The sequence below is a fragment of the Sinohyriopsis cumingii genome, chromosome 9 (assembly GCF_028554795.1).
Source record: "Sinohyriopsis cumingii isolate HCF-2022 chromosome 9, ASM2855479v2, whole genome shotgun sequence".
NCBI lineage: Eukaryota > Metazoa > Mollusca > Bivalvia > Unionida > Unionidae > Sinohyriopsis > Sinohyriopsis cumingii.
Window position 1 is genome coordinate 17,534,946 of NC_142969.1, and position 16,382 is coordinate 17,551,327.

Genomic DNA, 16,382 nt, shown 5'->3' on the forward strand with positions numbered 1-16,382 from the left:
TGTGTAATATAAACCTGAATCTTGTTAAACTTCAGTGAAAGTGCTTACAATATAAATTAAATCAGGTTTATATTGGATTAATAAGAGTTGTATGTTATTGGTTGTCAATGAGTAAGCTACATTTATTTATTATAAACTATCTGCCTATATATAATTAGTGATAGTGGGCAAGATGAAAACGTGGTTATGTTCTAAAAAACCTTTGCTTAATTTCATGTTCATTTCTGCTACGTTTATTGTAACAACATTTGACCTCCCCAAAACATCGCCAATGTATTTAGAGTTATATTGTACCATAATATTTCACTGTCAACCAACTCAATGTTGATTGATAACAATTTTGCAGGAATTAAGTAGTCCATGTTCTTCAGTAAATGGAGGCTTCAGCTGGGAATCTACTGCGACAATGTGATAGTTACAATTTTTCATTCAACGCTCTAGTTGCGGCGTCATAAAATCCAGTGGCATGCCACATAGCATCGTCGTCATCACCATGTCGTGTCAGCACAACTCAATGCTTGGCCTCGAAAATATTCTTTCCAACATTCTTACAAAACCGAAAGATATGTGACAGTGGAATTATGTAACTGAATTGACCTCTGCCGTTATATTGATTTCACGTGCTGAAAATCTCAAGCTCATTGTGAGATTAGCATCCTGCAGACTACCAAAGAAAGCAGCTGATCGCATTATAATTCCATCTGGTTGTGGATTAACAGCTGTAGCTTGTATGGCTTGTACTTTGATATATGGTTTAACATTAACATAATCTCTTATATCTTTGGCAAACATCAGTGATGGCCCCAAGCTGCAATCATAATCGTCGGATTAAAGTGTTAAAGAGTCCACGTATTGTTGAGGCACGTCAACAGTATCCAGGCATAAATCGATTTCCTTGACATCTATGATGTATCGAGCGGTGTTAAATAAAGCCATCATACCTTTGTTAACAAAGCCACTACCTTCCTCATCGCGATTACCTTCTGCTTTTGAAATGGATCCTGACACCTCAACAAACGTTTCCACGGGCAAGAAATACCTGCTTCTACCCGAAATTGTAATTTTACTCAACCAGGATTGTTTAGCACCATGGGTCGTATGAATAAAACTAATAATTGTGAAAATACGCATGCTTAAGCAATGGTTCATCCATGTCTAAAGTGGGAACAGATGCACTTTTGAAAATGTGTATTAGGGTAACCCGCTACTTCAGTACGCATTCAGTCCATGCGTACCTCCAGCAACAACATAAGAGCATGTGGCTGGATATTCCCTTTTCAAAAAAAACATTGTCGATGCCAGTAAGTAAGCCTGGCTTTGACTTGAACGTTATGGTAACAAACGATGAACCTTTTTACGTTCCTGAAGTAATGAATCCATTTTATCCTTGACAAACCATTCACCTTTCTAACCGAAAGCAATAAACTTTACTCTGATATAATGTCTTTAGTGGGGGGAAAGAATCGCTAAATCAGCTCCTGCATGAGCATCAGTCATTCAGTCATTATAGACCAGTCATTGAGTTGTCTTAAAATACCACATCGAGTAGACATATGTGTTGCGTCATAATGTAATTCATCCTTGGCATAATTAATATGCACATATACCGTTCAAAATTCTTGGGGGTGCGGGGTTGTGAGATATACCATGTAGGACATTTTATCTAGATCAATGACCGCTTAGGTCTCACTGTATAGTTTCTTATTTTGACACCTCCCTAATTTTTAAGGCAGAAGGCATGAACCTAATTATCACAAGCCTAGCATTTATAAATTCACACAAAAGCTAAATATGTAACGTGGCTTAGATTTACTTTGAGTTAGGCGTGGAAATGGATTGGCTTGTTGGTGCTGGCTGTCACAGTTAGACGAGCATTGGAGATCAAACACGTAACTTGGGCTGCAAATAAGCAGCCGACTTTGCTTACATATTTACGTGTGTCTGCTACAGAGGTAAATCTCTACAAATCTACATGGTTAAGGGGTGATGAAATATATGCTAATTTGTTATAGTACTAATGGACTTTATTCATGCATAAGGCACATACTGATTCTTTTAGCTGCCTTGTCACAGGAAAATATTTAAAATAGCTCTTTGCAGTTAAAAATGAACGTAAAATTTAAAGGTTGGTGGCAGTGTTGGTTCAGTATAAAAACCACCAGTTGCATTAGGAATTAACCCGATTGCTGCAGTCAAAATCTCACATGTATGCTTTCTACAAAAATAATTAGTTTGTTTCTATTTCTATCTTCAGTGTAACACTATTCTCATTTTTCTGCAATAGGTCTATGTCGGATGAAAATTCACCAAATAAACTGTCCAGTGAGACCTTAAGAACCTGTGTCATTTTTACAGTTTTGTCAAATGTGATTCACTGTGTCATAAATCATTTCCTTATTACCTCCATGTCTTGAAAATTTCATAGTTAGGTATTCCAAACATACATTTCCTATAGATTTGATAGCACTTAATCATAGTAGAAGAAGCGAGTTAACACTGTCAGAGCTATCAGGTATTCCTTTTGATCCATTCTGCTAATGAACATCACAATCCTGATAAGTTGCATGCAGGTTGATTTAATTGAAGTATTGCACATACTTATTCAGTTTAGCAATATTTTGAGTACATACTTAGTATATTTTCCTTATTTAATGATGAGTGCCTTAATTTAATGCTTTTACATACATATCTACTCATGATGTAATTTACAGTAATGTGGCTTAGATTTACTTTGAGTTAGGATTGGAAATGGGTTGGCTTGTTGGTGACTGCCTGTTACAGTTAGACGAGCATTGGAAATCAAATGCGTAACTTTGGCTGCAAATGAGCAGCTGACTTGGCTTATATAGGTAAATATCTAATAATCTACATGGTTGAGGGGTGATGAATTATATGCTAATTTGTTATAGTACGAGTGGACTTTATTCATGCATAAGGCACATACTGATTCTTTTAGCTGCCTTGTTGCATCAGGAATTAACCTGATTGCCGCAGTCAAAATCTCACATGTATGCTTTCTACAAAAAATCATTAGTTTGTTTTTATTTGTATCTGCAGTGTAAAATTATTCTCATTTTTCTGCAATAGGTCATTGTTGGATGAAACTTCACCAGATAAACTGTCCAGTGAGAACCTTAGCAGTATGGTTTATTAGCTGATATCCGTTATGTTTCCTTTCGGAACTTTTTATCTTTGCCGTACGTTTCAATATCTGATAGCCATTGTATTCTTGCCGATGTAGTGTTTTTTCGACCGGGGCCATTGTGACTTTTTTGTCAGCGTATATATGGGTGAGTGGGGGGGCTCACAAGTTCCATTTTGAAAAACTTGAGTTTGGTTCGTGGTTAGTTTTTCATAGCTGGGCTATTTGGCCAGGCAGCCTCCTTGAGAGTGCGATATGTTGTGGCTGCTGCTGTGTAGCCTCTTAAGGATAATGAGGGGTGTAACCTGGTCAGCATAACGGTGTGGGATGGGGTCCTGACACCGAATGGAAACTCCAAATATAATCAAGAACGTGAAAATGAATGCGTTGTTTAGCTGGCTTCATGCTGCTATATACATTATTATTGATTTTTTAATAGAGAAAAATGCAGTTCTGTTCCTATCTGCCTAAAGCTCATTCGACAAACGTAAATTTGCATTAAATGAATTAGGACAGACTTAAAACACTTCACTGGTAATAAAATGGTCACCATATATTTTGCATAACACACTTCATATAAACAAGAGATTGTTTCGTCAGAATTTATATTTCCTGATCGGTCCAATCCATATTATAATAAAACCACTCTCTTAAGAATCGTCTAGTTCTAGCATCAGTTGTGAATAGCAGATTGGCATCTGGTCACATTATGTTGAGTGCCTGCTGAGAAGAAGAGGCTTAAAAGCTTTTCCATTTTAAGCAAGCTTGGCCATATTTAACGATGAATCGGGCTCTTTCGAATTATGTTTTGGAAAAGAAATATATTTGTATTCTGTGACAATATGGAATGGGTAGATCTGCATCATTTTGAAAATTTGAAAATATGGAAGGACCTAATGCCAGCACACCTAAAGAAATTCCGTAAAGCGGCCTTGAAGAAAGTGTTTTCTAGTTATGACCATATCTGACTGTGATAGGCTTCATGTGCACCAAGCTGAAACATATTTATAAATAGATGCTCTGCACTATGTTGGTTGAAATCGGCATGATGAGTTTTGAAACGAAATTGAAAGTAAATGTAGAAATTACTGAGAGACAGCGTATGCGTTTTTCTATTTTTTTTTTATTTTTTTTTGCGGTTGCCACATCTAATAACGGATTTATTGAACAAAGCGCCTTGATGCTAGGATGCTATCTGCCAATATTACATAAATTCAGTTCAAATATTTTTGTGAAATGTTGTGTAAGGTTTCGTTATAAATGCTTAGTAACAGTGGTCATGACTAAGATTTATTAGGGATAAATTTATAAAGATTCCTTAATTTTGGGACTGTCGTTGCCAAATATGGACAAAGCTCGTCTTGTGGAATTTGAGAAGGTGCTTTTTTTAAAAGGAACAAAACAAAACAAAAAAAATCAACCAATAACCACAATTGTTGACGGACACATGATGTACGACGGAGACATGATATCAAAGTTCTAGGTCATTAAAACGCAGTGAAAATCAAACAATTGCTACTTACGTATTCCCCAGCCAATAACAATTTCAGCATTAATTAACTTCAGAGTTTTATTCATGAAGCTATACCTTGCTAATTATATATAGACGTGTTAGATTATAAATTTTCATGAACTTAAGTGTGTTAATGACTCTTTCCCCATCTCTGTCTGTCTGTCTCTCTCTCTCTCTCTCTCTCTCTCACTATATATTCGCACTCTTAAGTTCTATGAAATGTGTATGTCATAATGAAGATATCTGAATCAGTTTTAAGATTAGATATGAATTAAAGCACCTTACATATTCATAGCAAGAACATTTCTTTTCCTTTGCGACTGCGAAAAATGTTCAGAATAAGGATAGTTTCACACTGCATATATTCAAAGAATTATTGGATACATATTTATGAACCAATGTTAGTATCACTACAACACATATGTCGCTATTGCCTTGCAAAAGAATTATAAAATAAAACAATCTGCCTCGGTAGTCTTGAGCAGCCATGTCTGGAAAAGCTAATGTATGTTAAATTGATCGTTAACTAGGAAGGGTATAGGATTGTTTGGCCTGTGTTGATTTCAACGGAATATAGGTTGATTGAATCTTCTCTATCTCAGTACAGTCATTGTGATAAACTAGTTCTTTCGCTGAATCATTTAATTGCTTATTGTACATAATGATATTTGCACTGATATTCGCACTGATGTAAATACTGTAACATCAAAAGATTAAGGTATGCGACAAATACTAGCAAATGTTGTATTTCGGAGAAAATGAACTAAAGATATAACCAAATAAGGGCAAGTGATTATCGCTAACTTGCCATATCAATGATTTTTTTATTTGTATTAATGTAGGTACAAGCAAGATTTACAGAATCCAACCTTGTAAGACATCTAAGACAATCAAGTGCACTTAAAGATTCATGATGACCAAGGTTCAGTGGTAACTAAAGTAAAGCGTTGATGACGTCAGTTCATAGGTTCATGAAACAAGCTCCGTTTTACTTGTAAATTAATCAACTTACGACTCTTGTCTTCATTGTGACCAATGATTGTCCCAGGTCCATTGTGATCTTCCTGGCCCTTATTCCAGCCAACACCACGTCGTACCCGCGTTCCAAGGGGAGGCAATCTTAGACATTCAGTGTGGTACTTCTGTATTGAATCATGTTGTGCTTGTGATTCCTGAAATGCAATTTTGTCGATTGAACGCATTGTCTCCCACAACATTAAATGAGTAGATCATTTTTTAGTCTGTATAATTCGATATATTTGTATTTGATTTGTAGAAACAAATTTGACCATCATAATTTGGGCCTATTGAGGGCACGTTTTTGATCCCAGAAATTGAAATATATGATTATTTTCCAAGACATTTTGTATTGTTATTTTTAAAATCACACAATGACCACTCAAGTATTATAAACAACCAACTTGTGCTTAAGAACGAGGGTGTACTCCCAGAAAGGGAGTGATATTTGTTGTAGTGGTCACATCATTGCCTTGGGAATTTCCATGCAAAAACTTGAGTAAGTCGTGTCTTAAGAAAGATCACTACAAAGTTATGCTAACAGTTTTAAAGCCCTTCCAGAGATAATTAAACCCATTAAGTCCTTGCCACTGGTTACTAAGTAATTCAATATGTTGCTGGCTATCCAGGACATAAATAGACTGTACAGCATGGGCATAGAAACAATCCTAGCATATTTTATCAAACTGAACCAGAGATTTAATAACAGAAGAGATGTTGAATGTTGCAATGGTGACGGATGACAAACGACGTAACTGAAGGGAGGCAGAGAACGTGCACGTTTATTATGATTGGGTGACTATTCTCGAAGAAACATGTTACTAAGATAAATTGGATTATTCTTTAAATACATTACTCAATCAAAATACCTTAGGAGAATAGTTAAACATGTGGACGGAGGTACAGCCCCTTACCCTAAATATACTATCTCCGGTCCCTTAAGGTATGCGATACAGTTTCTAGGACGACATACTGATGGAGACTCCATCTGTCTGGGCGAGGCTTCAAATATGAAAACATTCCCTTCCCCTACCCCAGTAAATTCAGCGGAAGACATGAAAGATGAGTCTTAAAAAGCTGCCAATATAAATCCTACTGTACAGATCTCGCAGATAAAAGCTGAAGAATATGGATTCCGATCTACGTCACACAGCCTAGATGATGTAGGTTATTGAAAGTTCTGGCCGAATGCTAGTCTTCTGGCAACTGCTCTAACCACATGAATGGAGATAAGTAATACATTTATTTGAGCTGGGATGATTTCCCTATATGCTGAGAGAATAACCCAATTAATACTTCATGAGGAAGTATGTGTTGATATATCCAACGTAGCATCTTGAGAGCTAGAAAGAAGCGCGATTTACCTCTCGGCTCTGAGCTATTAAGATACCACTTCAAATCCCGAAATGGGTCTTGTGATGTGATGTGATGTGTCCATGCGAGACAGAGAATTCATGACGAAAGTCTGGTTAATCGTGGAAGGAAGGTGGTTCCTGGCATTGATAGAGGATGCCATCATAATTAAGGCTGCCCGATCTTATCAGAACTATATGTAATTTGGGTCTGCTGATAGGGCATGTATTTCGCTCATTCTTCATGCAGTACCTAATACCATGAGGAAGTAGGTATTGTAGCAAAGGTACGCCAGAGATGTACTTTAAAACAAATTGTTTCAAAAGGTGTCTTGTTCGGCCTGGTTAATACCCAAAACTGGTTCCACATTAGGTATCGGGTTACTGTTTACAGCCGCGTATACCCAAAGTTAGCGAATAGATCGGATACGTCATTTTGTCCGATATCCCCTCTTAAATGATGACGAAAGGTGTCAGCGATCGTAGGGCGGTTACCTTGCATCGTATTCGGTATAAACCTTCTTCTAAGACTCAGAGGAGTTTACTTATTTGCGGTATATATGCCTCGAGACGTATGATGTATTCGTTTGTACATCATTGGGTGAAAAAGTACCCCCGTGCCTTCCTATGCTTTCAGAGTATATGGCATACTTGCCAGAGTGATTCTCTCCACGACTAGTTGTAAATATTATTTATTTCTGAGGGCCTGTTTTTATATGATCCTTACATGCAGGTTTCGTCGATCTGAGTAGGAAAGAAATAACTGGCGCCGTGGTTGTTTGAGTAGATGAGGAAAAATCCGAAATATCCGAAGAGTATCTGTTGTGAGATTGATTAGATCGTTCCTTCATGACTTCTAACATATGAGTGGTGCAGTGAGGCGACACTCTGATTCTCTTGTTTTCTGTATCACTTTCAGAACCAGATGTGTTGTAGGGTAGGCGTATGCAGCCAGGCCGTTTCCACTCTATTCATAGAGAGTCGACTGCCCAGGCTTTGAATCACGGTCTGGAGGTAAAAAGATTTTGGATTTGATATTCCAATTGGTCGCAAACAATTCCATCAAAGGTTGATCACATCGGGTATGTATATAAATGATAATGCTCGTTCAGGGACAAAGACTCGGTTAGTAGGTTATGAGTCCTGGGATATGATCAACTTGTATGTGGATTTGTTGTTGACAACACCTTTTTAGAAAGTCCCAAACCAGGACGCAAAGGTCTTGGAATCTAGTTCCTCCTTGACATTTGAGATAAGTCACTATTGTATAGCTTTCGGACAGAATAAGAACTCCCTTGCTATGTAAATTTTCCTGGCACCAGTGAAAGGCTTCCACATTGGGCGTCATCTCTAGAAGTTATTATTATGATGATGTCGTTCCTGAGGAGAGAATGAACCGATATCTTCCCGAAAGGATAGTTGTTGGTGGGTTACTCAGCCTTCTGTACTTGAAATGGCGCAGAATTTCATTTCGGGCAAGTGTACTTGTAGATGTATTTCAGCCGTGAGCCAAGTTAGGTTTCCGAATTATGCAGATGGTACCCCAGCTGTGTGCAGATGGTGAGATAATGGTTCAGTGGGCAAACCTTAGGTCTCCATTTGGGCAGAATAATCATCTGCAGTTGGAGAATAGGAAGGCGACCTAGGACCATGAAGTAGGCGAAAGAATTCCATTGTAGACAGAAGTTTCCTCGAAAGTAAAGTTGCTACCATGATTCAGATTTCAATGCGCGACACAAACGGAGTTTAAATGTTTCCTGTCAATTGAACACCATATCTCCGTGAACAAATTGTTGAGATAGTACCATGTCGGATTTTTTTCTTCTTGACTAGAGGTCCAGCTTGGTAACATGTCTTGTTAGATCTAACTCATTGATGTTTCTGCAGGATGTCTTCCAGGTAAATTGATGCTTCCGCAACAGAAACGGTCCAGTGATGGGTCATTACTCGATTCATCAGATGAATGAAGACCCATGGGTTGATATTGAGCCCCAATCAAAATGCCCTGAAATGGTATACATTGTTGAAGGCGAATCGCAGAAACGGGGACATGAAAGAATGCTCCGTTTAGGTACACGCTGATGGCGAAGTCTATCTCATGGATGGCACTCAGAATGGGCCAGTTTTTCCATTCAGAAACTAGGAGAATGAATGAACTGATTGAGAGCGCTTAGGTCGACGACCGGACACATAACTGTGTTTGCCTTAAGGACCAAGTAAAGTCTGAAATGAATAATAGGACCCTCTCGGGGCTTGGGTATGCGAGAATTGGGTATGCGAGAATTGTGGATTTCGCTGGCTGGATCCTAGATTCGTCGACTTTGAGACGTTCATATCCTATGAGTGGCACTAGGGTCCCTTTGTCGATTTCAAGTACTATCATTGAATCGGCGCTGTGTCTATGGTCAAGTGGAAAATCGGTATCCAGGGTGGCCTGTTTGCGGACTTCAATCTGGCCGTTAAACAGAATGTTAGAGGATTAACTTGTAAATTTGTAGCTGTGGCATTGGCCAAATGTGTTGAGCGGCTCTATTCAGTACTCAAATCATTTGTAAAACAGATTGCCATGCATGCTCTTTGGTATAAGGAGAGAAGAAGATAAGATGAGTTCCGGCTGTTGGAAGTTAGTCACATGGACGAAAATCTAACATCAAAGCCACAGCAACAATATTGTGCACTAACTGCCTAGTTTTATCGAAGTCCATCGGTCCATATGCATGGAGTGTGGCTTAGTCATCTCCCGAGCGGAAATATCACTGTCAACGGATGGATTCCCAGGTGAAGACCGGTGTAAGGCAAAGGTAGACCGGCTGACAAACTGATGATGAAGGAGGTTCAAAATAGATGTATCTCTCCCAGATTGCAGATGTAATTATGTCGGACTCTTTCTTTCCGTAGTAAGATCAACATCTACTGAAGATCTGGTCCAGGTACTGATGGACTAGAAGGAGTTGGACATCACTCTGGAAGTCGAAGGTGGAACACGTTTTCATTGGGAGCTAGAAAGGCTGAATCTTCCCGTGCCATCCAATAGTGTAGAATATATGAGAGCACTAGAGAACAAGCAACATCATCTAGGTTGCACGAGGCGAGGCTAAGGTCCCCTGTAATGTGATGTGATATGATTTGGAATTTTAACGTATCTTTAACACGTTTTCAGTCATACTGCTACGATGTCTGCGACGTGGCAGTTTATAGTGATGTCTAGCACTGGGCCATCATACCGCAGACATGTAGCATGATGTCCCACCCAGTCACATTATTCTGATACCAGGCTGACCAGTCCTCACACTAACCTCTTAATGCTGAGCGCCAAGAGAGGCAGCTGTTAGTATAATTCTTGTAAGTCTTTGGTATGACTTGATCGGGGATCTAACCCATGACCTTCCACATCCGAGGCGGACACTCTAACCATGTAATGGTTGAGACTTAGCTGGCGAAGAGTGATGAAGTCTGTCGCCCACTAAACACGTAGAACACACTGAAACCTCAACATCAAAACATTCACCGAGTAAAGAGTCTCCTCTCGTGGCAGAGTGTACAGAAATTGTGAAGCGCCATCTCTTGTGGCATGAGGAGATATTCATTGCATCGTGCGAATGACTGTCTTGAGGCAGAATGATGGTTAAACTGGTCCCTACACGGGTCTGCCATGGTTGGGTTTTGACGTACCGGAAGCTGGGTTGGTAGTGATACAGCCCGTCATATGGCCTAGGCCAGTCGCAACGGAAATGTTACATCCATGTGGGGAGGATATCATTAGAATCGTCAGTTGGGACAGGGTATGGGATGTTTGATCCATGTAACCTGTCCGAATGTCTGATGAGTGTGAGGGAACTTAGCTGTTTGTTAGCTCTGTCCGTCGGTGTTCCGTACTAGGAATAAATTTGAATCCCGAGGAGGTGAGGTAGACTGAGTTGCCAAAAATGCTGATTCATTTGATGGTGCCCTCGGTGCCGGAGTAGTTTGAGCAAGTTGTAATGGCACAACTTTGATGGGATAGGAAGAGGTTTGTAGCCGCATCCTATCCTGTGAATTCGCATAGACTACGAGTACAAGTGACTAAGTGTCTTCCAAAATGATGGAATGCTTATGCAGATATATATGACTTTAGTGTCTCCTATAGAAACATGCAGAAGAAAGACTTGTCTGAGCAAACATGTATATAAATTCCACCTATGCTATCTGACCAGCAATACATAAATAAACACAAGTGTCTACATTACACACAAAAACTTCACATAAAACTTCATATAAAAGGGACCTGTGGCACCGTTATTGATATGTACAAAGTAAGTGCGACAATATCCATCATGAGTCACATATCTGAAGGACAATAGGCCCAGAGACCGCCTGTACAAGCAAAACACATTGAAATTGGGCATCGGGTGCTATGAATGCCTTGGAACAGGAAGACTCCGATATGAACCCGTTCCTAACTGAACTACATATATGTTAGGAGTTTTTTAAGCGCTAGAGATCTGCACATACAAAATAATTTTAGCCTAAATTTAATATGAAGTCGCTTAGCCTCCACGGACAGCTATCTAAATGGATGACCACGACAAAATGTAAGCAAATGGTAAAGGCAGTACGATGTTGCGATAGAGGGAACAAAGTTGGAAATATAGATGGGGTATACTTTCCCTAGAAGTAATGAAGTCCGCCAACCAATATTATTATATCTTCTGGTTTTGCGAGGTCTCTCGTGACTTTGCTGCGAAGTCTTATGCTTAAGGGGAGAGCAATCCATCCTAGCACCACATAGTCCGGCAGATAGCTCCTTTTAGCTAAGAGGAGTATCTGGAGGGGCTAGATTTGCAAGGTAGTAATTTTCCAAAGGTATTATGGGCAACGTATTTAAAGAACAAAACGAATAGTTCCCAACCTGGAACTTAAGTCTTAATTTAATGCCTGTATATGCCACTATCAATAGAGCGGTGATGCATTACGAGCTGCAATCCATCTTCACTCAAAATCCCACAAAGCCTAATAATGTACTCTGCCTAATTTGTTTGAAAGATATCAAAAGCTGTTCCAGTTACTTGACTTTACTAAATGACTAGTATAGCGCTTACAAATTATATGATCACAAATGGCCTATTTCAATATCGGGGCATTCGGACAGATTCAGACAAAACTTGAAACATTTGAAGTACAATTCTGCATGAATACGACCAGTATTCCCGCACTTCCTGATTTAAACCAGTGCCCCGATGAGTTAACCTCTTGGGTTTAATGGGAAATTGTAACCTTCATTAGTCCTTCCATGTTGCAGAAATGTGTATATTTTAATATGATATCCCACTGATGCATTTTTCTTCTCTATCTTGAATTTAATCTACGTGGTTACATATATTTGATTTAATTCAAACGATAGCCACAGAGGATTTTGCTGGAATGTAGGTAGATTCAGAATGTCGAGTACGGGCCTTAGACCTCAAATTTAGGTTAATGTTTTAGCCCTGCTGAGATAAAGACGATTAGGTCAACGTTGAGCACATACATAAGCTTGACTTCATGATCAGAATGTATATATATATATATATATATATATATATATATATATATATATATATATATATATATATATATATATATATATATATATATATATATATATATATATATATATATATATATATATATATATATATATATATAAACATATATAAACATCAAAGCTTTTTATATTAAATGCCAGTGAAAAAATATCTGCAGGATAAGGATGACCCTGGGGCTTGACATCTAGGTTCTTTGGAGTCTGGCATAAGATGAAAAATGAGTCATTGATAACCCAAGCGAATTCACAGATATATATTATTCATATTGTTATTTAAATCTGTTTTATGTGCTCAACTTTTTCCATAATCTTAGACTGTAATTTAAGATAATGGTCATTTAGAAGTAGGATCCTTACAAGCCTATCTTTTATTCATGATTGTAGGTTATTAAATATGTTTTTATGAGTTAGGAATGTTCTAAAATCACATTTGTTTATAATTTAGTTGGATTTTTCAATGAGAATGACTCGTATCTAAGTCAAGCGAAAATGTATATATGAAATTGTTAAATAAATAATTTGTGACCAGTCTTTGAGAATCCAAGATGAGAGTTTATAGTCGTGCTAGAAAATAATATATAAGATAAATTTTTTATTTATTTCACTTATTCATTAAAACTACTATGTGTTCTTTGACTTTGGCATAACACATTATTTTGGAATCATCGAGAACTCATTCATACAAGGCCATTCTGAATTATATCAGGACACTAAAGATTATTGGAATTCATTCAGAACTGTCTGTGATTTTAGACTTGTGAAAGGACATTCGTTTTTATTTGGGATTTAGTTTACAATGTGCTTAATGTCTTTATAATGTTCACTTTATAACGTAGGGAAATACATCACTCTTTGACATTATTAATCGTGACGATTTCGCTTCTTTATGTTGTATAGTTTATTACCTAGAGTCGTAACAATATAAAATCACCACAGCCCCACGAACTTAACAGTGCACCCAGTGATGAGACGACAAGACGCAAGTGTGGGCACCATCTATACCCACAGGCTGTAGACGTTACAGGTTTAACGAGACTGGGTCTGGTAGTGTAGTGTGAGTCCAAGAATTTTACACTCTTACATACGTGTCTTAAGGCCCGCATTATAATATCCGCATGCTTTCCTTAAGTGTGCTATCAAGATTATTTTGGAAGACTTCATATGGAGACATTGTCATTTGTAAGTCATGGATTCACGGTGGATTTATACGAAGGACGTGATATTCAGTAATATTTTTTTCGCATTTCACACAATAAACCCGATCATACTTGTGAAGTTATAGTGTTAGAACCACGGTTTGGAAGATGAGGAATCGGCGTTAATAAATATTGTCAATTATATCATGAACTATCGAAAGTGGGTTAACTAAAGTCTCATCAGGATATGGTTGTGTGTGAAGGCCAGTTACTGTGTTCAAATTTTAGAAATAGTACTTAGCATAAATATTCCATTATATAGTACTTTTTGCTGTCCTAATAATTCTATCATGTTGGGTACATATTAAACCTTACAAATATAAGTGCTGGTTAACAATCTCCATTCTATAGATCATGTTTCAAACTTGCCTGGCTAATAAAAGTGCCCGGTCCTAACGGGTACTCAGGATGAATCGCTATACTTTTTATGCTTTCAGCAGGATTTTCTTCTGGACGACTGTACAAGGAAAGAGAACAATTGTAAGAATATATACCTGCCAGTGAATACCCGATATTAGTGCTTGCATGACATAATACAAAATGACAACATTAACTATTTCAATTTCTGAAACTATTACAAAGCAGGAATGGGTGAGATTTTCATCTCACAAAATAAGTTTAGAAAGGAGACGACATTTATGTAATTCAAGTTCGCCATAAGAATTCATTATTTTTGTATGCATTAACTAATTTTTACAATAGGACCTGAAAATCCTCAATACTGTTAAATCAATTTTCCATTTTACTTGTGAAACAAATAACATAGAATTCAATATTGCAATATTAGGTCATAACTTACCATATCTCTAGATCGAAACATCCCAGTGCGCCATATCTATAGTAATTCTTAGATTTGTTTGGCCAGCGAACCTGAAATGCACGCCTTAATTTTTCACCAAATATTCTATCTGAAAACTATTTATAGCTACTTCCGTTTCACCTTCAATGTATTCTTTACCGACCTCACCTACTAAAATATAGGTGATTTAGTTTATGTTGTATTATGCTTAAATATTTAACAATTTTGTCTTCCATTGATGCCACGAAAAAACTTAAATCATATCGAAATGTGTATGTCCTTGCAAACATTTGTCTCACTTCAAAGATTACTAAGTATTTGTTTAGTAAAGTTGCATGGCAATGCAATGTTTTCTGCAATATAGTGGATACATTATCAATATTAATTACTGTTATTTTGACTGCTTAACTGTTGCTAAAAATCGTTTGAACATTTTCCACATTTAATAAATAGCACACAAAACCATTCAACAGAACTTTATTTAGTACTTTGTTCCTTTGATACAGAGGCATATCCAGAAATGGAACAGTAAAATAAGTTTTGTTTAACATACCACAACGATTCCGTCTTCTTGGACCTTGAGCACAACTCCTATTGCACCAGGTGTCCCATCTTGATTGGCATACTTCCAGTCTTTTCCTGAACAAATACACAGAAATACACAGTTTGGTAGGCTAAGTTTAAACGTTACTTGCCAGAATGCTGTCAATGCATCTAATTCAGTCAGAAAGGTTCAAGACCAAGATTAAGTACATTTCCCCTCAGGAGATGGTAGTTTTAAAGCAATGTTTGTTTGTAACGCAAGAGTGCATTCAAAAATAGGCTTTGTCCTTCAGTGAGATATATATAATAACCGATTTAATGCGACAAAATGATTAATAGTTGTTTTTAATGGTGCAGGTATGTTGGATAATTAATCGCCATAGCAAGGTGATTGAAGCTGTCAAAAGTATTTGGAGTTCCAAGGGAAAAGATTAAAGTTAGGCGATTAGATCCCCCTGGAAAACTGAGGGTAGTAAAACTGAAACTGTGTTCACATATGAGATGCCCGGACGTTGCCCTTTCAATATTTAAATTCCAGTATGCACTGCTGATTATAGAAAACCATCTAATCCCGTTTATATGGTCAGGCATCTAAATCCCGAATAGACGAAATTAGCTGATCAGTAGATGAAATGTCAGCCAATAAATGGAAATATTCTGAGATTTATCATGAGAAGAAATATGAAAAACTAGTTTAGTCTACAACTATTTCATGGCTTTGTCATGTCCTTGATAGAGAAGCTAACATACCTTTCTCATATTTTGGCAACCTGATGTCCCGCTATCGGGGTGAACAATATTCACCAACTCAGCCATTGGCTTTAGTAATCAAAATAATTATAGGTGGTATTAATAGTCAATCATTATCAAAGTGACACATGAAGGAATGTATAACAATAAAGATGATCAGATTTGTTATCTCTCTATATGGATTAAGGTTACGTCATCGGTATGTTGCACTAAATGTAAAGTTTTAAAGAATTTAGAAATCAAAATACTATTCATCAGATTGATACCATAAAACCCATTATATAACAGCTCTCTAATACTAAAACTGTCAATTGTTTGCACGAATTTACCAGCTGCTGGCTGAGTTAGAGGAGTGACAATCCAAGAGGAATCATTTTTAACTCAAATTTGTCGGTGCCACCATATTCTGGCCGGATCAAGCACGTGGACTCTATTGACAGGAATCATTGTAATACGAACTAGATAATGATTTAAGACAAAGCCAAGGAGCACTGTATACACAGATAA

General features: G+C 37.5%; 1 protein-coding gene across 1 annotated transcript in view; it reads right to left on the reverse strand.

The window, feature by feature from the left end:
- LOC149791324 (uncharacterized) overlaps positions 1-16,382 on the reverse strand; it is a 111,859-nt gene that overhangs the window by 27,128 nt on the left and 68,349 nt on the right. Inside the window, exons 14-17 of the mRNA XM_089971336.1 lie at positions 15,136-15,221; positions 14,583-14,653; positions 14,153-14,240; positions 5,668-5,827 (exon numbers count right to left, since the gene is read on the reverse strand). Of these exons, the coding sequence (XP_089827462.1) occupies positions 5,668-5,827; positions 14,153-14,240; positions 14,583-14,653; positions 15,136-15,221 (405 nt within the window). The remainder of the gene's footprint in view (positions 1-5,667; positions 5,828-14,152; positions 14,241-14,582; positions 14,654-15,135; positions 15,222-16,382) is intronic.